General features: G+C 38.6%; 1 protein-coding gene across 14 annotated transcripts in view; it reads left to right on the top strand.

The window, feature by feature from the left end:
• The window catches only part of SNTG1 (syntrophin gamma 1), a 525384-nt gene that overhangs the window by 427639 nt on the left and 74510 nt on the right, over window positions 1-23235 (top strand). For 13 of the 14 annotated variants that reach the window (XM_075125232.1, XM_075125233.1, XM_075125238.1 and 10 more), the window contains 2 exons: window positions 15679-15795; window positions 21559-21630. In XM_075125232.1, the coding sequence (XP_074981333.1) occupies window positions 15679-15795; window positions 21559-21630 (189 nt within the window). The remainder of the gene's footprint in view (window positions 1-15678; window positions 15796-21558; window positions 21631-23235) is intronic. The other variant, XM_075125239.1, reaches the window with a different exon arrangement.

Here is a 23235-nt window from a genome sequence, read left to right as displayed (position 1 = left end):
AAGGACCTAGGGGTGACAGTGGACGAGAAGCTGGATATGAGTCAGCAGTGTGCCATTGTTGCCAAGAAGGCCAATGGCATTTTGGGATGTATATGTAGGGGCATAGCGAGCAGATCAAGGGACGTGATCGTCCCCCTCTATTTGACATTGGTGAGGCCTCATCTGGAGTACTGTGTCCAGTTTTGGGCCCCACACTACAAGAAGGATGTGGATAAATTGGAAAGAGTCCATCGAAGGGCAACAAAAATGATTAGGGGTCTGGAACACATGACTTATAAGGAGAGGCTGGGGGAACTGGGATTGTTTAGTCTGCGGAAGAGAAGAATGAGGGGGGATTTGATAGCTGCTTTCAACTACCTTAGAGGTGGTTCCAGAGAGGGTGGTTTTAGACTATTCTCAGTGGTAGAAGAGGACAGGACAAGGAGTAATGGTCTCAAGTTGCAGTGGGGGAGGTTTAGGTTGGATATTAGGAAAAACTTTTTCACTAGAAGGGTGGTGAAACACTGGAATGCGTTGCCTAGGGAGGTGGTGGAATCTCCTTCCTTAGAAGTTTTTAAGGTCAGGCTTGACAAAGCCCTGGCTGGGATGATTTAATTGGGGATGGGTCCTGCTTTTGAGCAGGGGGTTGGACTAGATGACCTCCTGATGTCCCTTCCAACCCTGATATTCTATGATTCTATGATGATTTCAGCAGGAAGGCTCCCAAGTCAGTTAGGCCTTGCAAAGATGAGCAGAGCAACACCAAAATTCCTTTAAACATCTGGCTCTGTGTTCTTGATTCTAGAAGAGGTTTGTATTATAGTGATTTGTGGTTTGTTTTAACAAATTATTTATTGGTAAATTGTCTCTGGAAGCCATTGTACTGTCTGGGAAACTATGAAATGGATTCATTCAAACTATATTTGATTCATTATACACACTTTTGAGAATGAACCTCTTCCTCAAAGGGCCTTTTTACCTGATACAATAATGTGTAATATTTCCTTTCTTAGATATTTGTGTGGTTTAAAAAGCTTATGGTTTAAGAAATTAATTCCTGTCCAGTAGGCCTGTATCATATTCATTTTATAGCTTTCTTTCTTCTAACCACCGAATGGTCTTGTCGGCCCTCCCTTCCCAGCTGTGGTTTTCTGACAAGTACTGCTCTCTGGCACCTTTTTGTGTTTTCTGTGCAAAGGAGTATGTAGGACCTATCCATGCCTACTGAAGAGTCTATAGAACTCTTCCCATTCACTTCAGTGAGCAGTGAATCAAGCCCACATGACTTTACCCCAGTTATATATCATTTGCATTTCGGAAGGGGCTCAGCAACCTTAGCCAAGAATTTTTAGCTCCTAAAAGCTTCTCAGAGTGTAAAAAACCATTTTGACCTTTAGCCTTCCAAATAATTTGTGGGTCAGAAAAAAGTACCAGTAATACAAGTTGTATTTAAAGTGACATTGCCAAGTACATGTTTTATAGTGTTCAGTTTTTTCTTTTATTATTCATGGTTTGTACTTCCCTCTGATAGGCTTGAAAGTGAAATTTCATTCCTTGATTACTTTGTCCTCTTTCATTTACAAACATTGATTTCTCTTTCAAAAGATGAATCAGCCTCAGCACTGCAATGTAATACTATGGGTAATTTTGTTTTATATTTATACATTCCAAAGCTCAAAAAATGGTGAATTTGGGCTCTTATTGTCTTAAAAAAATTAAAACTCGTTGAGCTTACAGAGTCTTATGTGTCTATGCACAGGCTGCTACAATGGATGTCCCAACTATGGCAATATGCCACAGCAGAGTGTGTATTAATAAGTCATTTCCCTTATTCCTAAACATCATAAAAATGGCAACCTCTTTAACAGCTTTGCAGCTAAAATGCCTGAGGTTTAAAAGTCAAAATTTGGCTTGCCAATGGTCTTCACTCAGGAGCAGTTTATGGTATTATTCCAGAGAAATTTGATTTTGGTTTCACCAGAGTATGGACATTTGAATATTGGGTTCTGAAAATGAACAGTTATATACACTCAGGCATTGCTAATCGCATCAGTGCCCTGATCGTGCAAACATTTAAGCACATGTATAACTTTACTTATGTGAAGTCACTGAAGTCTATGGAATTGCTCATGAACAGAGTTACCCAGGTGCTTAAGTGTGTCCAGGGTCAGTGCCTAAATTGGGACCCAAGGAAAGGATGTGCAGCTTGTGCATGCTCAGATCGGTTAGCTTTGGAGCGACGAGGCATCCACTTATAAACACACTGTTGTGGCTTGTTGTTGTTATGGTTATTTTTATTTTTTTAAATACAGCAAGTAAATCATGTTACAATAAACTTTTTGAAGGCGACAAAGTCATGGATAAATGCGGACAACTCTTCACTAAATATATAAGTAAGAATTCTGCAGTGTGTACATGTCGGGGGAAAGACTTGTGAATGCTTTGAGGTTGGATAGTACTAAACATGATCAAAACAATTTCTGAAGTTAAGGGGGAGTACCTTTCTACTACTCAGATACAGATTTTTCTGTCTATTTTATCTTTTATCTTTTTTGAGGTGTAGTCATAGGGCAGCCCCTCCTGGAGCATGCTCCACAGCACAACTGGCACACCTGTCTCAGTTTCTCTCCTTCTGAGTCCCCAGTAACTCAATCCCAGGCTCTTTTGCCATAATAATACTCTACCTGAGCTGCTATGTTACAGACACACTACAAATGTAACACCGACAGACCCCGGTCGTCGACGGGCGAGGTTGAACCTGAGCTCTCTGGAGCTAAATGCATGAGCCTCTACTGCATGAGCTAAAAGCCATATGCCTGTTAGCTAAGGCTGTAGAGCAGACTCTTTTCTTTCTCTCTCTCTCTCGCTCTCCCTCTTCCTGCCACTAGATGGGACATAGCACCACACCCAGGAGGTGTGTGGGTTACACACATATTATAAAATATAAGTCCCCACAAATAGACTATTTGTCATCCCCTGTGCATATAGTCCCTAAAATCCCAAGACTTGTAGTCCCTTGATAGTCCACATACCACACGGTGTCTTCCACCATACCTGTTTTTTTGTCAGGTCTTTCCTCTCTGTGTGTCAGGACAGTCACGCAGGCCCTTCCAGGTGCTGTACAACCCTGTTCTTCCCAACAGGAACCCCCACAGCCACTTTGCAGGGAGACCATCCTCACCCAAAGAGCATTCATCACTCCCCCTGGACCATGAGCCCACTCCATTCCTCTGACCCAGCTGTCCAATGTGGAGAGATGAACGAGTAAGCCTCTTCACCGGTCCTCTGCCTTCAGCCCTCTCTGGCCCTCTGCTTCAGTTCTCCAGCTTAGAGGCATCAACAGGCAATTCTCTCTGCTGCTCTCTGGCCTGTCTCTGGGTAGGTCAGTTGGCAAACCCCTCTTGCTGCTTTCCTACTTTCAGCCTTTCCCAGGAATCTCTTCCTGTCTTAGTCTCTGGCAGTTCTCACCTACCCTTTTCCTGACTGACTTCTCTGAGTCACCGGGTCTCCCCATTTCTGATTCTCCCTGATGTCCCATCCTCTTAACTGGCCAAACTGGGAACACCTGTTCTGGCTCAGAGGGACTGGACCTGCTTAATTTATAGTGGCCAGCCACCCTGTGACAGGCCACAAGAAAATCACAAAGCTTGTTCTACATTAAATATCAAGAACCCTGTCACCTTCTCACAACCATACTTAACTCCATTAATAAGTTCAGTAGATGAGAAATGGGCATGCAGTCAGTTCAAAATCTGTCCTTATTTTACAGAGATAATTTTTTTCAGTAGAAAATACTTTACCATGGCTGCAGTTGTGCAGCAGCAATGAGAGAGGATGATGATACTATGATATACAGTAAGTTTTTGTAGCCAGAATGTATGGGGATCCTCTCATTATCAAAATGTTGACAGCTGCTCTGTTGAGAATGACAAAGAATGTCTTGGAGTCTTCAAGTTGGCTGTAAAATTCTTTTGAAGGCAGAAGGATGGGATCCCTTCAATGATAAAACTAGCAGCCTAATTAACCTGATCAAGGGTGTGTTAAACTGCTATGAAGATGATGTATGTGACAAGTAAACAAGAAAAATCTCCACAAGAAGAAAGGAAGTTTATGGAAGTGAAGAAGCCAGATCACTCTAGAGAAAACAAAAAGTATATTAACTTCACCAATTGGCTCTTTAACTATTAACTAGGCAAGTGTTGCATTCTAATTCCATTTTGACCAGACACAGAGAGAATTTTAAATAACTCATGCTGTGTTAAGACACATTCAGCACATTTGTGCATAAGATAACTGCCCACTCTAGTTGGTGTATTTAAAAATGATTCAGTCATTAATCCTTAAGGCATAACTAGACCAAATCTTTTTTTACTGCCATCTCCTATTACTTTGAGAAAAAGTGGCAGTATAAATCAGTGTCCAAGCCTGCTGCTTGCATCAAAATTTGGCTCTGCAAAGAAAGTTCTATTCGAGTTTTCTGATGTGTATCAGGAATGGTAAGTATTTTTTTTTCCCCTTTGGAAGAATCCTTACCATTGGGAGCCATGCTTCCTCAACGCTAATCTGTCCTGTATTAACAACAACACATTCATACTGTAATGAATTTTAACTACATGAAATTGTTCATTGACCTGAATAATCCTTAGGGGGAAAACAAGTTCTTGTTTCAATTCTGTCATTTTGACAAATGCATGTGGTTATCCAATTAGTCTTCAAATTGGCTTTGTCATCACAGGAATCTGTTGCAATGAGTGAGCACTTTAAAAACTTAAATGAGGGGGAAAAAGACTCTTTTGAAAATACATTCTACCTACTAACCTGCAGCCACGGTGAGGGATTGAGGTATCTTCATCTCCTTGATTAATAGAGACAGGGAGTGAAAGCACTATGGGACGGATAGGCAGGCAAATTCTGTAGCCAGTAGCCTCTTTAAGCACCCAGCTTGTAGAAGACACTACTCCAACTACTTGATGGATGTGAAAGGAATGGCTAACCGTACTTGACGTGAAAAGTAGGAAGGTGCAAAGAGGGCCACCCAGAATTTTAGTGAGGGAAGTACAAGTCATTTGGACTTGTTAGGGGATGGCAGAAGGCCAAGGGGCATGGGAAACAACCTGAGTTTATGCTTGTGACCCTTTCACAAATGTGGGTTTCAATTAGCAAACACAATGAGCTTTGAACTAAGGTTACATCTGAAGTTGCTAGAAATGCACTGCAGGAGTGTCACAGAGCTCAGCTATGAAACATAGTACAGTAATAAACTGCAAATATCATTCTGGCTGGTTACTCTGTGTTGTACTACCTGTAGTTCTCAGTGTAGTAATTCTTGCCTGCTTAAAATGTTTACTCCCTCTGTGATTATATTCTTCTGTGTTCAAGTGAGCAAATATTGTGATTCAATTTTTTCATATTATGATAAGTCTATTTTTCAGTTACATGGAGAAGAATGGGAAGATCCTCCTAATTTAATGTGCAAATAGCTAAAAAATATTTTCTAGTTTTAGTTTAAATCCCCATCATATTTTTCAAAAGTTTACTTTATGCTTAAAAATAACCCCTATTTTCAAGCTACCTATGATAATAGGGTGAAGAGGAAATTAAATTCTTACCAGCAAGGAAATTCAAGTACATTAAATACATTAATTTATTTAATCCTTTGATCCCCTTGTAATGGGAATAATGAGTTCATTTAAAATTAAATAATCTAGCAGTAAGCAGCTCATGTATGAGGGGGCTACTCTTCCATGGAGGGTTCCAAAACATAAGGTGTTGAAATGAGTATTAGGCTAGGAGAAAACAGTAGGGAGGGGAGAAGGATAACCCCTCATAATGTCAGTAATTACTTTTAGTGCTAGTGTCTTAGTTATTTTTCATATTTCTTTTTCTTTATTGTATTCCAGGGTTTCACAACATTTTTTGAATCACACCCCATGTTAGCCTTGGGTTTTTTTTCTTTTTTTCTCTGATCTCACCCCGCCTTACAATAGCGAGGATACTGCCACCTAGTGTTGCTAATGCATTGGATCAGGCGATATCAGTCAAATTACTTAAATCAAAATGCAAGTTGAGTGGTACTATAACAGTACCTCTTACCTTTACACGTGAGCGGTGCTGTGACCTCGTATGCCAGATGGCAATGCTGCTTACTCAGATTTGGTTTGGTCCCCGCTCTGTCTTGCCAGCATGGAAGGAGGTCTGCCCTTACGCCATCCAGCTTGTCAGGGGCCAAGGCGGAGGGGCACATCCCCTCCTCATTGTTCCCCTGTCAAATTCAAGTTCTCAAAAGTGTGTGTGGGGGGGCATAATTCCCCTGTTTAAAAAGGAGGAGGGGTATGGTCCTTTACCCTCCCCCACACCTCTGGTATTTGTAGCCATGCCTCCCTTGAAAGTTTGACACAGTCCCCTCACTTGAGAACCTATGTTCTATGCCACTGACCACACACATAAGTATCTGCTGTACCTCATTGCAATGCAAAGTGAGTGCAAAGGAGTGAGAGACTCTAAAGTGCACTAAGTCTGTGCTACCATACAAAGCAGTTCCTACATCAAGTCAGATTTTTAATGTCAATAAAGCAGGCTGTAATACTTCCCATTAAGTTTAAAATGGCACCATGCAAGATTAAAGATACAGCTCAATTTGTTCACTGTATTTACGTTTTTACCAGGTTGTCCCATATACGGATTGTTTTAAGAATCATATAGTGAGAGTACTGTAGAAGCCTAAATGTTTATCTGATTTGAGTACTTGTCTGCAGAGTTTAATAAGCCAAATCATTGTTAGGTTAAGGACTGGGGGAAAGAATTCTCCTTTGCTTTGTCAGGAAAACACAACAATCTCAATCATAATAAATTACTGACCTAGTATATTGCTTAGAACTGAAGACAAAATTGTCCAGTAAACAATTGCTTTTGATAAAATATATGGGGGGAGGTGTTAAACACATACAAATATTCCCTGGGACTATAATGAAGACCATCACAAAATACATATAAAAAACCTTGCATGATGAATACTAATAGAACCTGACGCATTCCTGTCAGTGGATTACTTGAGAAAAGAATACACCTGTGTTGAGCAGTGAAGGATGAAGATTGCCAGCTCTATTTGAAGCATCATCTTAAAAACAAACAAACACACACACTCACACACCACATGCAGTAAACCCTTGTCTATTGTGGAATGTCTCTGTTTTCTGCGAAACATTCTAAACAAATGTTGAAAGGAGAAAAAGCTTACTTAAACAAGGGATTTACACCAATGAATATACATTTTCAAAGCAACGAGCTCTGGAGACTTAGCTGCACAATTCCCAATGTATTTATTTGGAATTGTGAAGTTAATGCTATGAAAATATAGACATATGAGTCTCTATTATGTGAAGAAAAGGCCGCATCCGATGAAGTGAGCTGTAGCTCACGAAAGCTTATGCTCAAATAAATTGGTTAGTCTCTAAGGTGCCACAAGTACTCCTTTTCTTTTTGCGAATACAGACTAACACGGCTGTTACTCTGAAACCTGTTATTATGTGAAGGATTCTTATCATAGCTACTGCAAGAATCAGTCCTATTATATAAGAATGAGGCCTAAAATTCTCTGGGGTGAGGGGAAATGAAAGAATAATTCTCTAAAATGAAATAAAGCAACAACTTTGTGAAAGTAATTCCCCTCCACACACATGAACAAAATGGCAATTCTTTTTTATTAAAATAAGTATTTTACCCCTCTGTGAGCTTTGTCATATCCACGTTGAGATTCAATCAGCTGTGTTATATGCACCATGCAATGCAGAATTTTAGCACTGAGATGGAACAACAATGATCATTGTCAAGGTTCCTCCCCCACTCTGAACTCTAGGGTACAGATGTGGGGACCTGCATGAAAAACCTCCTAAGCTTATCTTTACCAGCTTAGGTCAAAACTTCCCCAAGGTACAAAATATTCCACCCGTTGTCCTTGGACTGGCCGCTACCACCACCAAACTAATACTGGTTACTGGGGAAGAGCTGTTTGGAAATGTCTTTCCCCCAAAAATACTTCCCAAAACCTTGCACCCCACTTCCTGGACAAGGTTTGGTAAAAAGCCTCACCAATTTGCCTAGGTGACTACAGACCCAGACCCTTGGATCTTAAGAACAATGAACAATCCTCCCAACACTTGCACCCCATTTCCTGGGAAATGTTGGATAAAAAGCCTCACCAATTTGCATAGGTGACCACAGACCCAAACCCTTGGATCTGAGAACAATGAAAAAGCATTCAGTTTTCTTACAAGAAGACTTTTAATAAAAATAGAAGTAAATAGAAATAAAGAAATCCCCCCTGTAAAATCAGGATGGTAGATATCTTACAGGGTAATTAGATTCAAAAACATAGAGAACCCCTCTAGGCAAAACCTTAAGTTACAAAAAAGATACACAGACAGAAATAGTTATTCTATTCAGCACAATTCTTTTCTCAGCCATTTAAAGAAATCATAATCTAACACATACCTAGCTAGATTACTTACTAAAAGTTCTAAGACTCCATTCCTGGTCTATCCCTGGCAGAAACCAGCATATAGACAGACACACCGACCCTTTGTTTCTCTCCCTCCTCCCAGCTTTTGAAAGTATCTTGTCTCCTCATTGGTCATTTTGGTCAGATGCCAGCGAGGTTACCTTTAGCTTCTTAACCCTTTACAGGTGAGAGGAGCTTTCCCCTGGCCAGGAGGGATTTCAAAGGGGTTTACCCTTCCCTTTATATTTATGACAATCATATAGGACAGTAAGATAGATCTGAGTATCTGCAGATTGAGGATACATCAAGGCATGCTGCCTTATCTATTCTCCTAGTGACTTTGCATACACATTGCTGCTGTTGTTCAATATGATCCCTGAAGGACTCCATATGAGGGGGTATTTGGAGTTGGTGATTAGTTATTTAACAACAAAGATGGGAGTCTGCCCAAAAGAAATTAACAGAATCCCTATAAAGCAATTGTATTCACTTCACTTAGTCTCATAGATCGGGTGGACCTTACCTTGTGACCGATTCAGCAAAGCACTTACCTGTTTTGCTGGAAAAAATCCTGACCAGCTCTAATTATTAGCCATTACAAAAATTAACGATGTAATTGAGGCCATAAGCCCACTTAAACCAGAGTGTAAAACATTTAAAAATCTCATCCTTTCCTGATTTTCTCCAATGTGTTGCTCAATCTGCATCCCCCTTAAAAGGTAGGCCTCAGACTGGATTACAAGCAAACAGATCTTCAATATCAAGTAGTTTGAGCGGTTATTAAATCTCCTTATAGTTTAGCCTTATTGGCACCCCACATTCCATAGCAGAAAAAGTAAGAATAGAATGCATAAGAATCACTGAGAAAGGATCATGGAGATGGATGTGTGGCCTTTCTCTTTTATATATTGGTAAACCTGGCCTTCTGTTCCTGGTGCAGAGAACCTGTCTTTAATAATCCTGTTTGCTTAGTGAGGAAGACAGAAAATCATTTACAGATATAAAATGGCAAGACTGCTTCAAGGAACAGATTTTCTGAATGAGCCAGACTTCAGAACCCTGGCCAGCTCTGCTAGGCATTTGTTTTTCCATGTCTACATGTGAGCAAAATATTTTTCTTCATATTTATTATTGATCTTTTATTCACTCACATACAGACACAATGGAATCTTTTGATATCTTTAAAAACAGTTATTCACTTGTGGGGGAACCCTGACCCTATTGAAGTCAATGCTGCTTTTGCCACTGACTGTAGCTGAACCAGGCTCCAATCTTCTTCCCAGCTGTTTTGTTTGAGTGAATTTTCTGTTTAACCATAAACCATGATAAACCCTGGGAGTACTAAGCTGGGACAAGAATGTCGGTAGCAGTGGGGCGACAGTTATCAAAGCTCTTCACCAAGCCATCAAGATCTACCTTCCTGCTGTATAACATGTTCATTTGTCCTCTGGCTGTATCTTTGTCCTGTTGCCCCACTCCACTGCAGCGCATAATATTTTGTTAGTCTGAGAACTCCCAGGGAAAGTGGCAGTAATTCTGTCCTGATCTTTGAATTGCTTTATTTTCAATTATCAAGTTCACCTTTATTTAGCATTATTTTGTCATAATTTTCTTGAGTTTAATATCTTTTCATTCTTTATAAAGTAAAATTAAACATTCACGTTAAAACTGTGAAAATGATAAATGATACAGAGAGACTCTTTTTAGACTATGTAAGTAAATAATTTTAACAACATATTGGGAAGATATGAAATGTGGATTTAATAAATACATGTTATCAGGTTATGAATTATTGTCCTGCTCAGCTACAGCGTCTGCATCCTGTAAATACATTTTGAATTGGATGTATATGGATTTTTGACTGAAAGGAGGGTTCTGGTTCATTTATCATGTAGATATAGAGACTTTTTCAAGTGTCCATGGTTCATCTGAGAAGCCGTAATAATATATTGAGTCCTTAATGCAGAATCAACTTGCACTTAATTAATAAATTTTGCATCACTTATTGCCTTTGGAAATTACAACAGCTGCAAAAATTGCTTTGTGGTTGGAAGTTTATCAGAAATAAGACTTGTTCTCTTTTTTCCATGTGACAGGACTGAGCAGGTTGGCAGTCCTCAGACAAAGCTGCTGCTTCTTGAAGATGAAAATGCTATTCAAATGTCTAAATGTCCATAGCATTTGGTCATGCCTTATTCCTTTAGGGCCTCCACTCCTTTTCTCTGGGTGTGCAGTATCCATACCACTTACGACACATGAAGTTGCCTGATGTGCCACTCAGTTCCCTTTACTGGCTGAATTAGAAGTGATACTCCTTCAGCTCAGTGGATAGATATTTAAATTATATTCTACATGTATATGATTGGATATATGATGAGTTCAGTGTTTGTATGTATGCAGCCAAGAATCTTTAGGTCCTAGTTCTGCAAAGGGACTCAGAATCATTGTTCTTTCTTTCCATGTGGAATCCAATTAAATTGAATGAGATTTTGTGATGGAGTCCATGCTTGCAGATCCTTGTGCAGGATCAGAAGGACCTGCCATGGTACATAATTCCTTGGTTTATCTTTTGTGTTTTAAAGTTTTTCTTTATATTTATCACACTTCATAAATGAGCCATCGATCTCCAGAATTAAAAACTGTCCATTTTAAATTAATGAGCTTCCCATTGTTGTTCAAGATTTTGTTTTTGAATCAAAGTGAGCATGTTTATCAAAATCTAAAATATCACAAGGCTATGGATTCCATTTTATCTCCTGAAAGACAGGATATTTATCCCTTTCCCATCATCTTAATGCGTGCAGCACCTATACTTTCTCCAGTTTCACATGTCTAATTTATTCATAAGAACTTGAGGCCTTTATGTTAGAAAATAATTTAAAAAAATAAAACACTCATATATTGGGCCAACCTTTCTATTCTTTAGAATCAGTATTGCTATGTTTCATTCATTTAAATCACAGTAAAGGAATTTTATAATTATACTTACTGATAATCTGATAGTGTTTTGATTAATAGTTCCTCTGTAGGTTTGATGGTGGTATTTTAGCTTGAAAGAGAAAAGCCCTTTTTTGTTAATAAATCCTCAATAAAGGATATTGTCTGCAAAATCAGTTTAACTTCTTCTCTTCTCTTAAGATATAGAGTCAAGGGGAAAATATCTCATGGCTGCTTTAGTATCGAAGTAATCAAATTTAAAATATCAATACATCCACATAGCACGGGTGACTTTATCCTGTTAGGCTGATGAATAGTAGAAGTACAAACTTTATAAAATGTAATCAGAGTTGTGGGAAAAAGAAACTATCAGCTGAACACAAATTACTTACCATACTACAAAAATATTAAATATCTTCAAGCCAGGTGGTTGTCACATTTTGGGGTGGAATCCATAACAGTGAGTGACTATGTCACTACCTGCCCTGTAAACTTGTATGCCTCACGGTGGGTGCATTGCTGATGTAGCTCCCAACTTGGGCAGCTCACAAACAGCCTGACAGCGTGCATATCACAACCTGAGTGTCCGTGTGCTAAACAGCCCTGATTCAGCAGCTCTGACCTGAGCAGCTGGTCTACAACCCTACTCTGGCTCCCACCAGCCTCAGTTACTACTTGCAGGATAACCTCAACACACACCCAGTCCCAAATTTCTCCAGAAAAATGTGTTCTGCAACGTTCAGCCCTCTCCTGGTCAGTTCAGAGAAATATTAAGGTTTGTTGCCCCTTTAAGGAGTCAGTATTCAACAGTTTTTCTTTCTTTTTTTTTTTTATTTTAACTGAAGTTATCAATCCGATCAGTTTAAACACAACACTGGATTAGTTTTGATTAAAAATAAAACAATTTATTACCAAAAGAAGATAGGATTTTAAGTGAATTCAAGCATAAGAGATAACGTTAGAAATGATTACCAGCAAATAAAAATGAAAACACTCATCTAAGAGTCAAAAACTTAATCTAGCAAATTTTGGTTCATGGTTTTATTCAAGATGGCCTCTCTTCTCACAGCCTCCCAAAGGCACAGCTGCATTTGTCTTCTTGGGTGAAAGAGAGAACTTGGGGGTTTCTGCCCCTTTATTTTCTTCTGAAGGTTACCACTCCAAGTAATGTTTATTCAAGCAGTGAGGAAGGTGACATGGAGTCTGGTGATGAAGGAAGCTCCACACCCTTTCTCTCACTTACGTGTGCTGAAATGAAAATTGTTCTGTTTACTCCATTTCCTCTCCCTGCTGTCTTAAGGACCCTGTTTACTACTTATATGTAAATTGAGTAAAACACACATTCCTTTGTTTCGGATAGACTTGCTTAACAGGTCTTTTGCCTGTCTAGTGGTATCTCACTGTGTATCCAATTCCAATGAAACCAATCAAAAGCTAGAACCTACTAAATTCAGTTTAATTCCTTCCAACTGTATCAATCTCCAGAAATCAACAATCATTTTGCCATTTATCTGACACCAGCAAGAATATTTTGCTAACTCTTGTCACAACCTTGCAAAGTCTTATATGTGTGAATAATTTTACTCACTTGAGTAGTGGCATTTAAGTCAGTTGCCTCCTTGGGTTCCTGAGAAATCTCAGACACATACATCTGATTTTTCTGGCACTGTGAATGACATCCCAAGTACCATTAATAAAGGGAAATAAATTAGGGTTTTCAGTGGAATAGTTCTTTAAACCTTGCCTCACTGTACTTCCGATCGTCTCTCTCACTTCTTAGGAAAAATGTGTAATATAACTTTTCCCTTGGAATCTTACAAAAAAGGATAAGGCTTTATGCTTAATTTTGCTCATTGGAGGGGACTCATTGAGTTAATGGATTTTAAGGCCAGAAGGGACCATAATGATAATTTAGTCTGATGTCTGACAGAACACTGGCAACAATAAAATGAAGCAGAAACACATTTAAACCCTATAGGATATGTCTACACTGCCCGTGTCATCTGACTCAGACTTGTGGGGTTCAGGCTAAGGGGCAATTGCTGTTTAGACATTCAGGCTTGGACTGGAGTCCAGGCTCTGGGACCCGATGATGGGGGAGTGTCCAAGAGCTCGGGCTCCAGCCTGAGCTTGAATGGCTACTATAAATAAACAGCCCCTTAGCCTGAGACCCAGGAGCCCAAGTCAGCTGACACAGGCCAGCCATGGGTGTTTAACTGCGGAGTAGACATACCCCTAGAGCTGGTATTAATATATAGACCCATTAATTTTGGAGCAATAAACTTGTGTATGTTGTTTCTGCTCTTAAAAAACAATGGAACATTCTCCATCCAGGATCCTGAAATAGCATAGGTTGAGTCATGCCCAAACTGTGCAAACAGGAAGGTGAGTCATTTTACTCACATTAGTAATTTTTGCTGTACTTAGGTAGTCCTATTGACGACTAATGTGTATAAAATTACTCATGCGTTAGCATTGGCCAGACTGGGGCCTTTGTATCTCCCTACTCAATCTGCAATACATCAGAACCCTGAACAGAGAAAAGTCCATGCTTTATTAGGGTAGAAACAAGTTATACAATCTTATTGCTCTAAAATTAACAGGTCTATTTCATTAACAGTTCTATATGAAATACATATTGGTTTGTCTATTTTCTGTGGTATCTTACTTTCTACACTGGAAATTAGTTTATCAGGTGTTCATGGATGTCCCTGTGCATGGTTTCTCCACAGCTATGGATACCAGTACCCTGGAAATACTCTGGTTCTTCTACTTTTGGTCTTGAGTCATTCACATACCATAGATGGGTGTATAGTTACATTCTAATTTAATGAATCAATTTCCAAAGAGGAGATAGTGGTTTTAAGGAATCCCCAGCTCTCTAAATACAGTGTAAATATAGGCTAAAATTTTCAAAAAGTGCCTCAAGGCAGACTCCTAAATCCATGTTAGGCACCTAAATAAGGGGTCTGAGTTTCAAAAGGGTTGATCCACTCAGTAACTCCCATTGAATAAATACAGTAACCAAAGGTTGTCATTAGACAATCACAAAATTGTATCTGGTTCGTGTAGCTGTAGTTATACCATGAAATAACAGTGTTACTCCAGTGTTCCTTCTTTTTCCTTGCTCTGCCTTTGGTGATAGTGAAAGGGGAGTTGGCCTATTTTTTTTGTTTGGCAGAGAGGCCATTGGGTCTATCTCTGTTTTTCATAGTTGTTACAGTTCTTAGAAAATGTTCAAATATATTATGCAGGAGGAAATAATATTATCTAAGCAAAAACTAACAACAAAAAGAAAAACCCTGAAACAAAGTAAAAATTAGGTAGCATTCCTTTCTTAACCCAATTATTTAAAATTATAATTATACTTTCCAAGTTTCAGATGGGCATGTTGCTTCTAACTTAAGACTTTTGAACTAGAGTACATAGTTAAAGTAGATAGTATACTAACAACATGAATAATTCTATGCTGCATTCAGTTGATGAGGTGTATACAATATTTCAATTTTAATATGTATACATTATATTTGGGTGGTTTAGCTTGTATTTTTTCATTCATACTATAGTGGAAATCTGTTTTATAGCGATAAGTGAAGTATACTGCTACTGTGTTTTAATTTACAACTCTGTCAGTTACAGGCTGTGTAGTTTGGGGTAAATCATGGAAGTTTGCTGACCCTTAGTTTAGCTGTATTTCAGATTGGTAAAATAATATCAACCAAATACCATGATATTTGATTAATGTCTGATAATTATGTTAAGGTCCTTGGATGAAGTTATAAAATTGTGAAATACAAATAGCATGCCTTCTCTCTCATACCGAATCCCTTCTTTCCACAGAAGGTGACAGACCACCACCCAGGATTACACAAATAAGAGCTTTTAACCGCTACTTGATATTTACTCTAGCTTTACGGTTACTTAGTTTCTTACACTTCAGTTTCATTAAGGTCCTTTCATTTGAATTTTCAGCATATTTAGAATGACTCCAGCAATTTTTTATGGAATGATAAACCTCTGATATCTGCTGAATATATATCTGCCTTTTACTTTTGTTTGTACAATGAAAGTTTGTTCTAGCAGTTTCCCATTTGAATAGGCTTTCTTTACGTGATTATGTAATTATAAGTGAATTAAAAATATGTAATTTTGAGTCACCTGTTCAGGATCTTTAGTTAAATAGGATTTGAAGGGCATCAGCATAATGTGTATGATGAACATGTAATGTATGTGGAATTCATCAACACTACTGATTTTTCCGTCAGATAGTCTATATGGGCTGGACAGAAGAACGGGAACAAGACTCCCTTCAGGACCGTATGTACACACCAAAGTTTCTAGCTCTGAGGGGTTCCTCTCTTTACAAATTTATAGCACCTCCAGTAAGTATATTTCTCATATTTTAAATACACTTTTCCCTGCTAAATATGCATACAAGTGTTTTACACAGTGATAGGTGGATCTTTCCTCTGTGTACCAGGATGTCTTCTATAATAGTGAAAAATTATGGGGAATAAAATGTTAAAGTTCTGTAAAATAATTATCAAAGGTATGAAGTGCAGCTAGTAAGCACCTTTCTGCCCACTTACCTGGAGCACTTGGCAAAGTTGGAAGGGAAACACATTGTTTGCTGCTAACTATGGAAAGGTCAACCAGCCTGAAGCAAACTGGTTAGATTTGTGCTGAATGATAGCCAGCCTTCCAGATTCAGACAGCTGAAGGCATGGGGACTACCAGAGCCTTTTGCATGCTGAGGAAATGAATTTTCAGAACATCTCTGTCTCCAGATTTTATCCTGAATGTTACTTTTTTATACTGTGTGTGAGCAGCAGAGGGGAAGGGGAAGGGAAAAGTGGACTGAGTAATATCATTGATGTAATTTAAATGTAACCAGCAAAAGGTTTAGGGCCAATTTTTACTACTCTTACTCATGCTTGAGCCCTAACTCAACAAAGCATTTAAGCAGGTTTTTTTTAATCTCTGTTCAGCAAAACATTTAAGCAGTCCTGAGGTCCCATTAAAGTAAAACACACAGTTAAGGGTTTTATTGGATAGGAATAGATTTAAGCATGTGCTTAAGATAAGCACATCAATTGTCACACACATTGGGAGTGGCAATGGGAGTTAAAAATTCAAAAGACAGACCGAAAACACAAGAGGATCTCATGATTTTTGAACTTTTGGAATTAGCTATACTGCCTATGCTTAGGTGCTTTGATGAATCAGGACCTGAGCAAGAAGTCTCAATTATTTCAGTGGAGCTGCTCACAGGCCTTTGGTTCTGAGATGAGGTGGAGAAAAATTAAAGCTTAGAACCGGAGGAAAAAAATGTCTTTTCTCTATGAGCTGGGAGGGAAAGAGAAGTACATTTCTATGTCCTGTAGAGCAGATTGAAAGTTACCACTCACTGTGAATAAGCGTGACTGAATCTGACCCCGAGACAGCACAATCATTCACTTGTTAGTTTTGGAGGGAACTTTTTCAATGAGATCTGATTTTTTTTAAATGTTTTTCATTCAGGACCAGATTCTGAGGTTCTTACTGGTGCGGAGAAGCACCTTATTCAAGAAGTAGTCCTACTGAGTTCAATGGAATGACTTATGAAGTTTTTTTTTCATAAAAATATTATACTGTTCTGCAGGAGGTGGGGCAGTGGGGAAGACAGCCAATCGGAAGGGGTTTCTCCCCCAGGAAAAGCTGGCATTTGCAAGAGGGCTGGAGATTCTCACATCCCTGACTGCCTCCAGCCCTGGGCCAAACTCACATAGAAATCATGAGGGTTGACATTGGATGAGAGTTTCATTGCTAGTCTGGCCCTTTCACACTGGGTAAAAGGCTCAAGAAGCATAAAGTGGCTCTAAAGGCTCTGGATCTAGCCATGGAAGGATTCTCTTGGCACAGACACTTGTAGAAGATGGCCATAACCCTTCCTCCCCACCCCACCCCCGACACACACACACAAACACACACACAAAGCAGATATGCTAGGGGCAGGAGGGACCACAGCACTCAGTATTGCAGAGATTCCAGGCAGTCGTGCTGCACTTAGGGCAGCCCCAAAAGGCTGGTGTAACTTCGACAGTTCCCAGGGCTTAAAGCCACTTTACCCCTCCTTTCTCCTGGACTGCAAGTTCTGTGCAGCAAAGTATCCCACCCACTAAGAGTATCAGAGGGTATCAGACTCTGGCCCTTGTTTCTAAGACAGGCAAAGCAAAATTAGAGTTTAGAACCAGAGAAAAAAAGGTCTTTTCTCCATGAGCTGGGAAGGAAACCGAAGTAAAATTGCATGTCCTATAGAGCACATTGAAAGAGAATGACACTAAGAGTGTGTTAAAAAAAAACAACTTTGTGTGAGTCATTTTCACCAGACAGTAAGTGCAATGCATGCATGTTTGGGGGTATTGGACAAAATTGCTTTATTTTCAAAGATTGCAATAGTTATAAAAATGTCACGTTTTATAACCACAACACATTTGTGCACAATGTTATGTCTGCAATCAGACAGCTATGTATGTTCTTTTTTTTTCTTTTAATTTTCAAAGATTAGTATCAAACTGTTTCAATACTACAATTTTTCAGCTTCTAATTATGGGTTACTTAAAAGGGAGTCATAAAAGGACTATAGTTTTCTGTAGCGTAAGCTCCCTGAATCAAGTTGCTTTCTAACCAGGGATGTGCTGCCAATATTTTTACAAGCAGCTCTCACAGAAAGTTTCTTTTTTGGCCTGTGATAAACTATGTAATACCAGGAGTGCATGTGCTGGCACAGAGTGAGTTATCTGCTCTTTTTTCCCCCTTCCCATTTGAAAAATAACACTTTCTCCTAAAAAGCAGCCATGGCACTTTTTATCTTCTTTGATTTATTTTTTTTTCAGTTCTAAAAGGTAGGTAGTTTTGCCTCTTTAACTTATTTCCTTGCTGCTTTTTATATTTTAGAACGATCAAGTGTGTTAAGTCCGGTCTCCTTGATTTTACTGTTGAACTGTTGGAGGTCTCAGATATAGATTTTTAGCTGTAAGTGAAGAGAGGTATGTTAAGGCTTTAACAAAGATATCATTTCTCCTAATTGATTTATTTGAGCATAAGCTTTCGTGAGCTACAGCTCACTTCATCAGATGCATACTGTGGAAACTGCAGAAGACCGATGAAGCTCACGAAAAGCTTATGCTCAAATAAATTGGTTAGTCTCTAAGGTGCCACAAGTACTCCTTTTCTTTTTGCGAATACAGACTAACACGGCTGTTACTCTGAAACATTTCTCCTAATTGTTACTCAGGCAATTGTGTTACATAGATATTAACAAAACAGGAAAACAACAGTTTTCCAAAGCTCTTGGAACTATTTGAATCTACAGTTACCTTTTGCTTTGAATACACATTGTTCAGAATAAACTCTGCACCTTAAAAGAAGTCTCTCACTAGGAAAAAGGCCATCTTCTTCTCCAAACCAATCTTCATTATAAGACTGGCCTTTTAGACTGAGCCCTGGATGGCCACCCCAGGAGCAAGTGCAGAAAGGCGTTGTGTCTCAGACACTCTCTGAGTTCACAGTTCTTCCTCTGCTCCTGAGAAAGTATTCTTGCATTTAGGCAACTATGCTGGGCAGTGTTTGGGAGGAGGTGAAGCCAGGGCTCTACCTATTCCCCCTCCTCTTGCTCAGAGGGTAAAGTGTCCTATATGCCATCCCCATGCGCAGAGCTGGGGTCTGAGTAGGTTCTGTATGGGCAGTGTGTGCTTCGCCTGTCCTTATTCCTCTGTGTAGCCAAGTAAGATTCAAATACAAAGTGATTATATATTTTCACATAATTCCCTATTTCTCAGTAGTAGCACTCTATCAAATATGGTTTGTCAACTAACAGCATCTAACTGTCCTCATGTATGTGTACATATGCTGACGTATTTATAACATATTTGCAGTACATTTTATCAAACATAAAACATATGGACCTGACACTATGAGAATTTTTATTCATATGAGTAGTCCCATTTACTTTATTATGATTACTCATGTGAGGTAGGGGACTATTTGTATGAATAAAGGTTTGCACGATGGAAACTCATACTAAGAAAATCTTCCTTTGTTGGGCTTCCTGTATGGGCTTCTCTGATTGCCACCCATAAACCAAGACTTTAATAGGCTACAGACCAGATAAGAAGTTAATTATACTCTATGCAGTGCTAACACCCTTGTTCCGTACTAAATGTAATTAAGGATATAAAAGAGAGGTTTAGAGAAAACAAATAAGGGCCAAATCCTGCATTGTTTACACAAGCAAAAGTCCCTTCCACAGAAATGGGGTTTTTGATTGAGTAAAGACTGCAGGATTTGGATGTATATGATTGAATCTAAATATCCTTTTTATCGTTTGTTGTAATAGAAACGGGGGGGGAGCGGGAACCATGTAATGTACAGGACTGCAGATAATTAGAACTCTATTAAAAGAGCAAATATAACACTTTAATCTTTTTGATCTTTTCATTACTGAATTTTATTTTAGTAAAATAAAGTGATTGGGCTAGTGCTTCTCTTGTGTCAGTTTCAATTATTTTAATCAATATGCTCAACAAGATTTAGTACTATTAGCACATTTGTCATGCAACTCCATAATCAAATTAACCATAAAGACACGGTGTTATCCTTTAGCAGGTCTCATTTATGTAGAAAACAGATGAAAAATAGAAATTTATATGATACCAGCAAACATCTTGGTGTTTTAATAGTTATCTTGAAGTAATCATTATAAAATAGTTAAGCAAATTGTGCATGATACAACATAAAAAGTGGGCAAACACTTTATAAAGTCCCGGATTGCTATATTACCCAAGCCTTCCCACAATAGCACCTCAACAATCTAACAAACCTCTCTCATGCATGCCTGTTTTTTCACTTAGGTAAAGGGTTAAGTTCTCTCAGACATTTTAAAGGATATTTTTATTTTCAAGTCTTGGAGACCAAATACATTTGCTCTGTCATTTGTCCTGTTCTTGAATATCAATAGCAATTATGTCTCAACCATTTTCATAGGGTTCTGTTCTACTGTCCAATTTCTTTTACTGTTAAGAACTTTTTTTCAAATATAAAACCTCAACTTTTCAGACCATTGTTCCTTGTTCCTCTGTCTTCTGAGACTATGAATAGTTCCTTTCTTTCCTTCTCTCAGTTTCCTTGAATGTATTTGTAGAGTGTGATCATATCTTTCTTGATTCTTCTCTACACTGTATAAAGTTAGCTGTCTCTTTCTGTCCTTTCTAAATCCTATTCATTAACCCTTATATCATTTTATTGGCTCTTTATTATAATCTGTAATGTTTCTGTGTAATACAATTATTTTAAAATTAATACTTGTAATAATAAGTTTTATATCCTGGGATAAACTTTTAGGTAGGCCAGAAGTATTTTTCAGAGCTTCAGGTGTGAAGGGGTGCAAGAGTAGACACTTGTTAGCACAAATACGATTCTCCATCTGTTATCTGTCGTCTTTATCTTAAATTCTGGATTGTAAAAACTTTGGGGACTGTCTTTTGTTAGGTGTTTGTACACCGCTTAGCACAGTAGTGTCCTTGTGTATATTGGGGGGCCTCACCGCAATATAAATAATAAAAATAACACTACATAGGGGCAGTGTGCAACAGGCCTTTACATGTCTGCTCAGTGAGGGGAAACGCAAAAATAATTCCCTTTTTACAAGTCCTGTGCAAAGGTCTATTAGGAGAGCTCAGGGACTGCTCAGGGACTGCATCAGCAGCAGCCAACAACACTCCAAAGGCAGCAAAAAGAAAATGGAGGCTTGGCCCCACCCCACTCTCTATCAGCCAACAGACTGATCCTACAGAAAAGCTGGTTGCACCACCGTAAAGGATGACACTGCCTGAATAAAGTCCCACTGTGCTTCAGGACACTCAGGGAGGGACAGTGTCTCTTTGGGCTCCCTGTGGGGTAGTGTGCCTTCTCAGCACTGCCTACCTGAGGGCTAAATGTGTCAATATGGCTGGTAACAGTTCTCTAAGGCAATGTTCTGTATCTCTTCTGTGCATACACAGTGTATCAATGAAAGAAGATCTTTGGGACAGGATGAAATGGTCTATGAACTGTATCAATAAGAAAAAAATACATTGTTTACTGTATTTTTGTTTGGTTTTTCCAAGGTCACCACGTGGGATTGGACACGAGCTGAAAAAACATTTTCAGTTTATGAGATCATGTGCAAAATTCTCAAGGTATGAGGAGCAAATGTAAAAAAGTTATGGAGGTGGCAGCTGAAAGGCAAGGGGGAAAACATCATAGCTAGATAAATTGCACAGCATGCTGTCAAGAAGAGCTTGAACCTTCTCCCTTTGGAGTCAATGGTGAAACTCCTATTGACATGAGTGGGTACATGATGAGCAAAGTTTCTCCAAAGTGCTGCAGGATTGGATGTAAAATGAGTTTAACTGGGTTACTGTCCACATGGGAAAGTGTTTTTTCACTATGATCTAGTATGTATTTTACATTGGCAAATCATTTTATACTTCACAACCAATATAGCGAATATAAATAATTTAAACTGAGCAACTACAAAAATTGGCATTGATTCTGCCCTCAGATACATGAATGCAATTTTCATTGACTGCCACAGAAGGTTGCACCCATGTACCTGTGGCCTGGATAGAGCTCTGAAAATGTATACATAGGTGTTCTTAAAAACTTGTCATTTACCACTTTTACTATAATTTACTCCATTTGCTGTATTCTCAATACATAGAATGAGCAACTAAATAATGTTTAAACAGTTATCTCTGCAAATGGCAAGGTTTTAAGGGGATCACATGTTGCATGTAACAGTATTGCATATTATATATTTAATGTCATTTCAGGCTTATTATATATTGACATTCTATGTTTTAAACATCACAGAAATTGAACATTCTCTAGGGGTGTAATAATTTTCATTTTTTTTAAATGCAATGTAAAAATTGGAGAAAACAAAACAGAGATTATGGAAATGTTTCCTTTCCATACATTTGAAACGATACTTTCCCTTATTTTTTTTTCTCCCTGATACATGTGGAAGGGAATTTGACCATTTCTCAACTTTTTAACATGGCCTCTATTAGAAGTCATTTATCATTTGTCAGCACTGTGATAGGACAACAATAGTGATATTTCCATGGCGTGGCAACTTATCTGAAATGTTGACTTTTTAATAGCAACCTTTGTAAATACTGTGTTAGAAAAAGTTCCCAGTTACATTATATTAAAATGTTAGTTTGGTGGAAGTATCAAGAATTCTGTCAAATGCAAATATTTGCAGTAATGTTAAGGACATGAGTAATTTTTCTCATACAAATAGTGCTCATGAAGTCAGTACCAAGACAATGTCCCATCCAAACATTTATTATACAAGTTTAATTAAAAACAACAAATACAAATATTACATAGATCCTTTTAGCATTTTTAAACTTATTCCTCCATTCCCTTCTTTGCTAACTTGCTCCCTCCCTCACTTGCTTACTCTTTTCATCCTTTTCCCCATTAACCATCTCTCCTTTTCCCCTATCTTCCTCTGTTACCTAGGAGGTCATCCTTGAACATCTTTCCAAATGATACAGATTTCTTCACCCCTTCTCTCCCATGAATAGCAGAAGCTAGGCTTCCATAAAGAGAAAATTCAGTCCTGTTAAGTCACCTTTCTTCTTGCCTGGCTGCTGAGGCTGGCTGGGGTTTAAAACAGCTCTCTGCCCATGTTAGAATAGCTCTGCACCCACTCTAATGTATGCCAACTGGAACAGTCCTTTAGGAATCATTTGGCTGGCTAAGGAGCAACAGACTGCAGGCTTATCTGG

This window comes from Caretta caretta, chromosome 2 (assembly GCF_965140235.1).
Source record: "Caretta caretta isolate rCarCar2 chromosome 2, rCarCar1.hap1, whole genome shotgun sequence".
NCBI classification, from domain to species: Eukaryota; Metazoa; Chordata; order Testudines; family Cheloniidae; genus Caretta; species Caretta caretta.
Note: the sequence above shows the minus strand (reverse complement) of the source record. Positions and strands in the feature narration are given on the sequence as shown.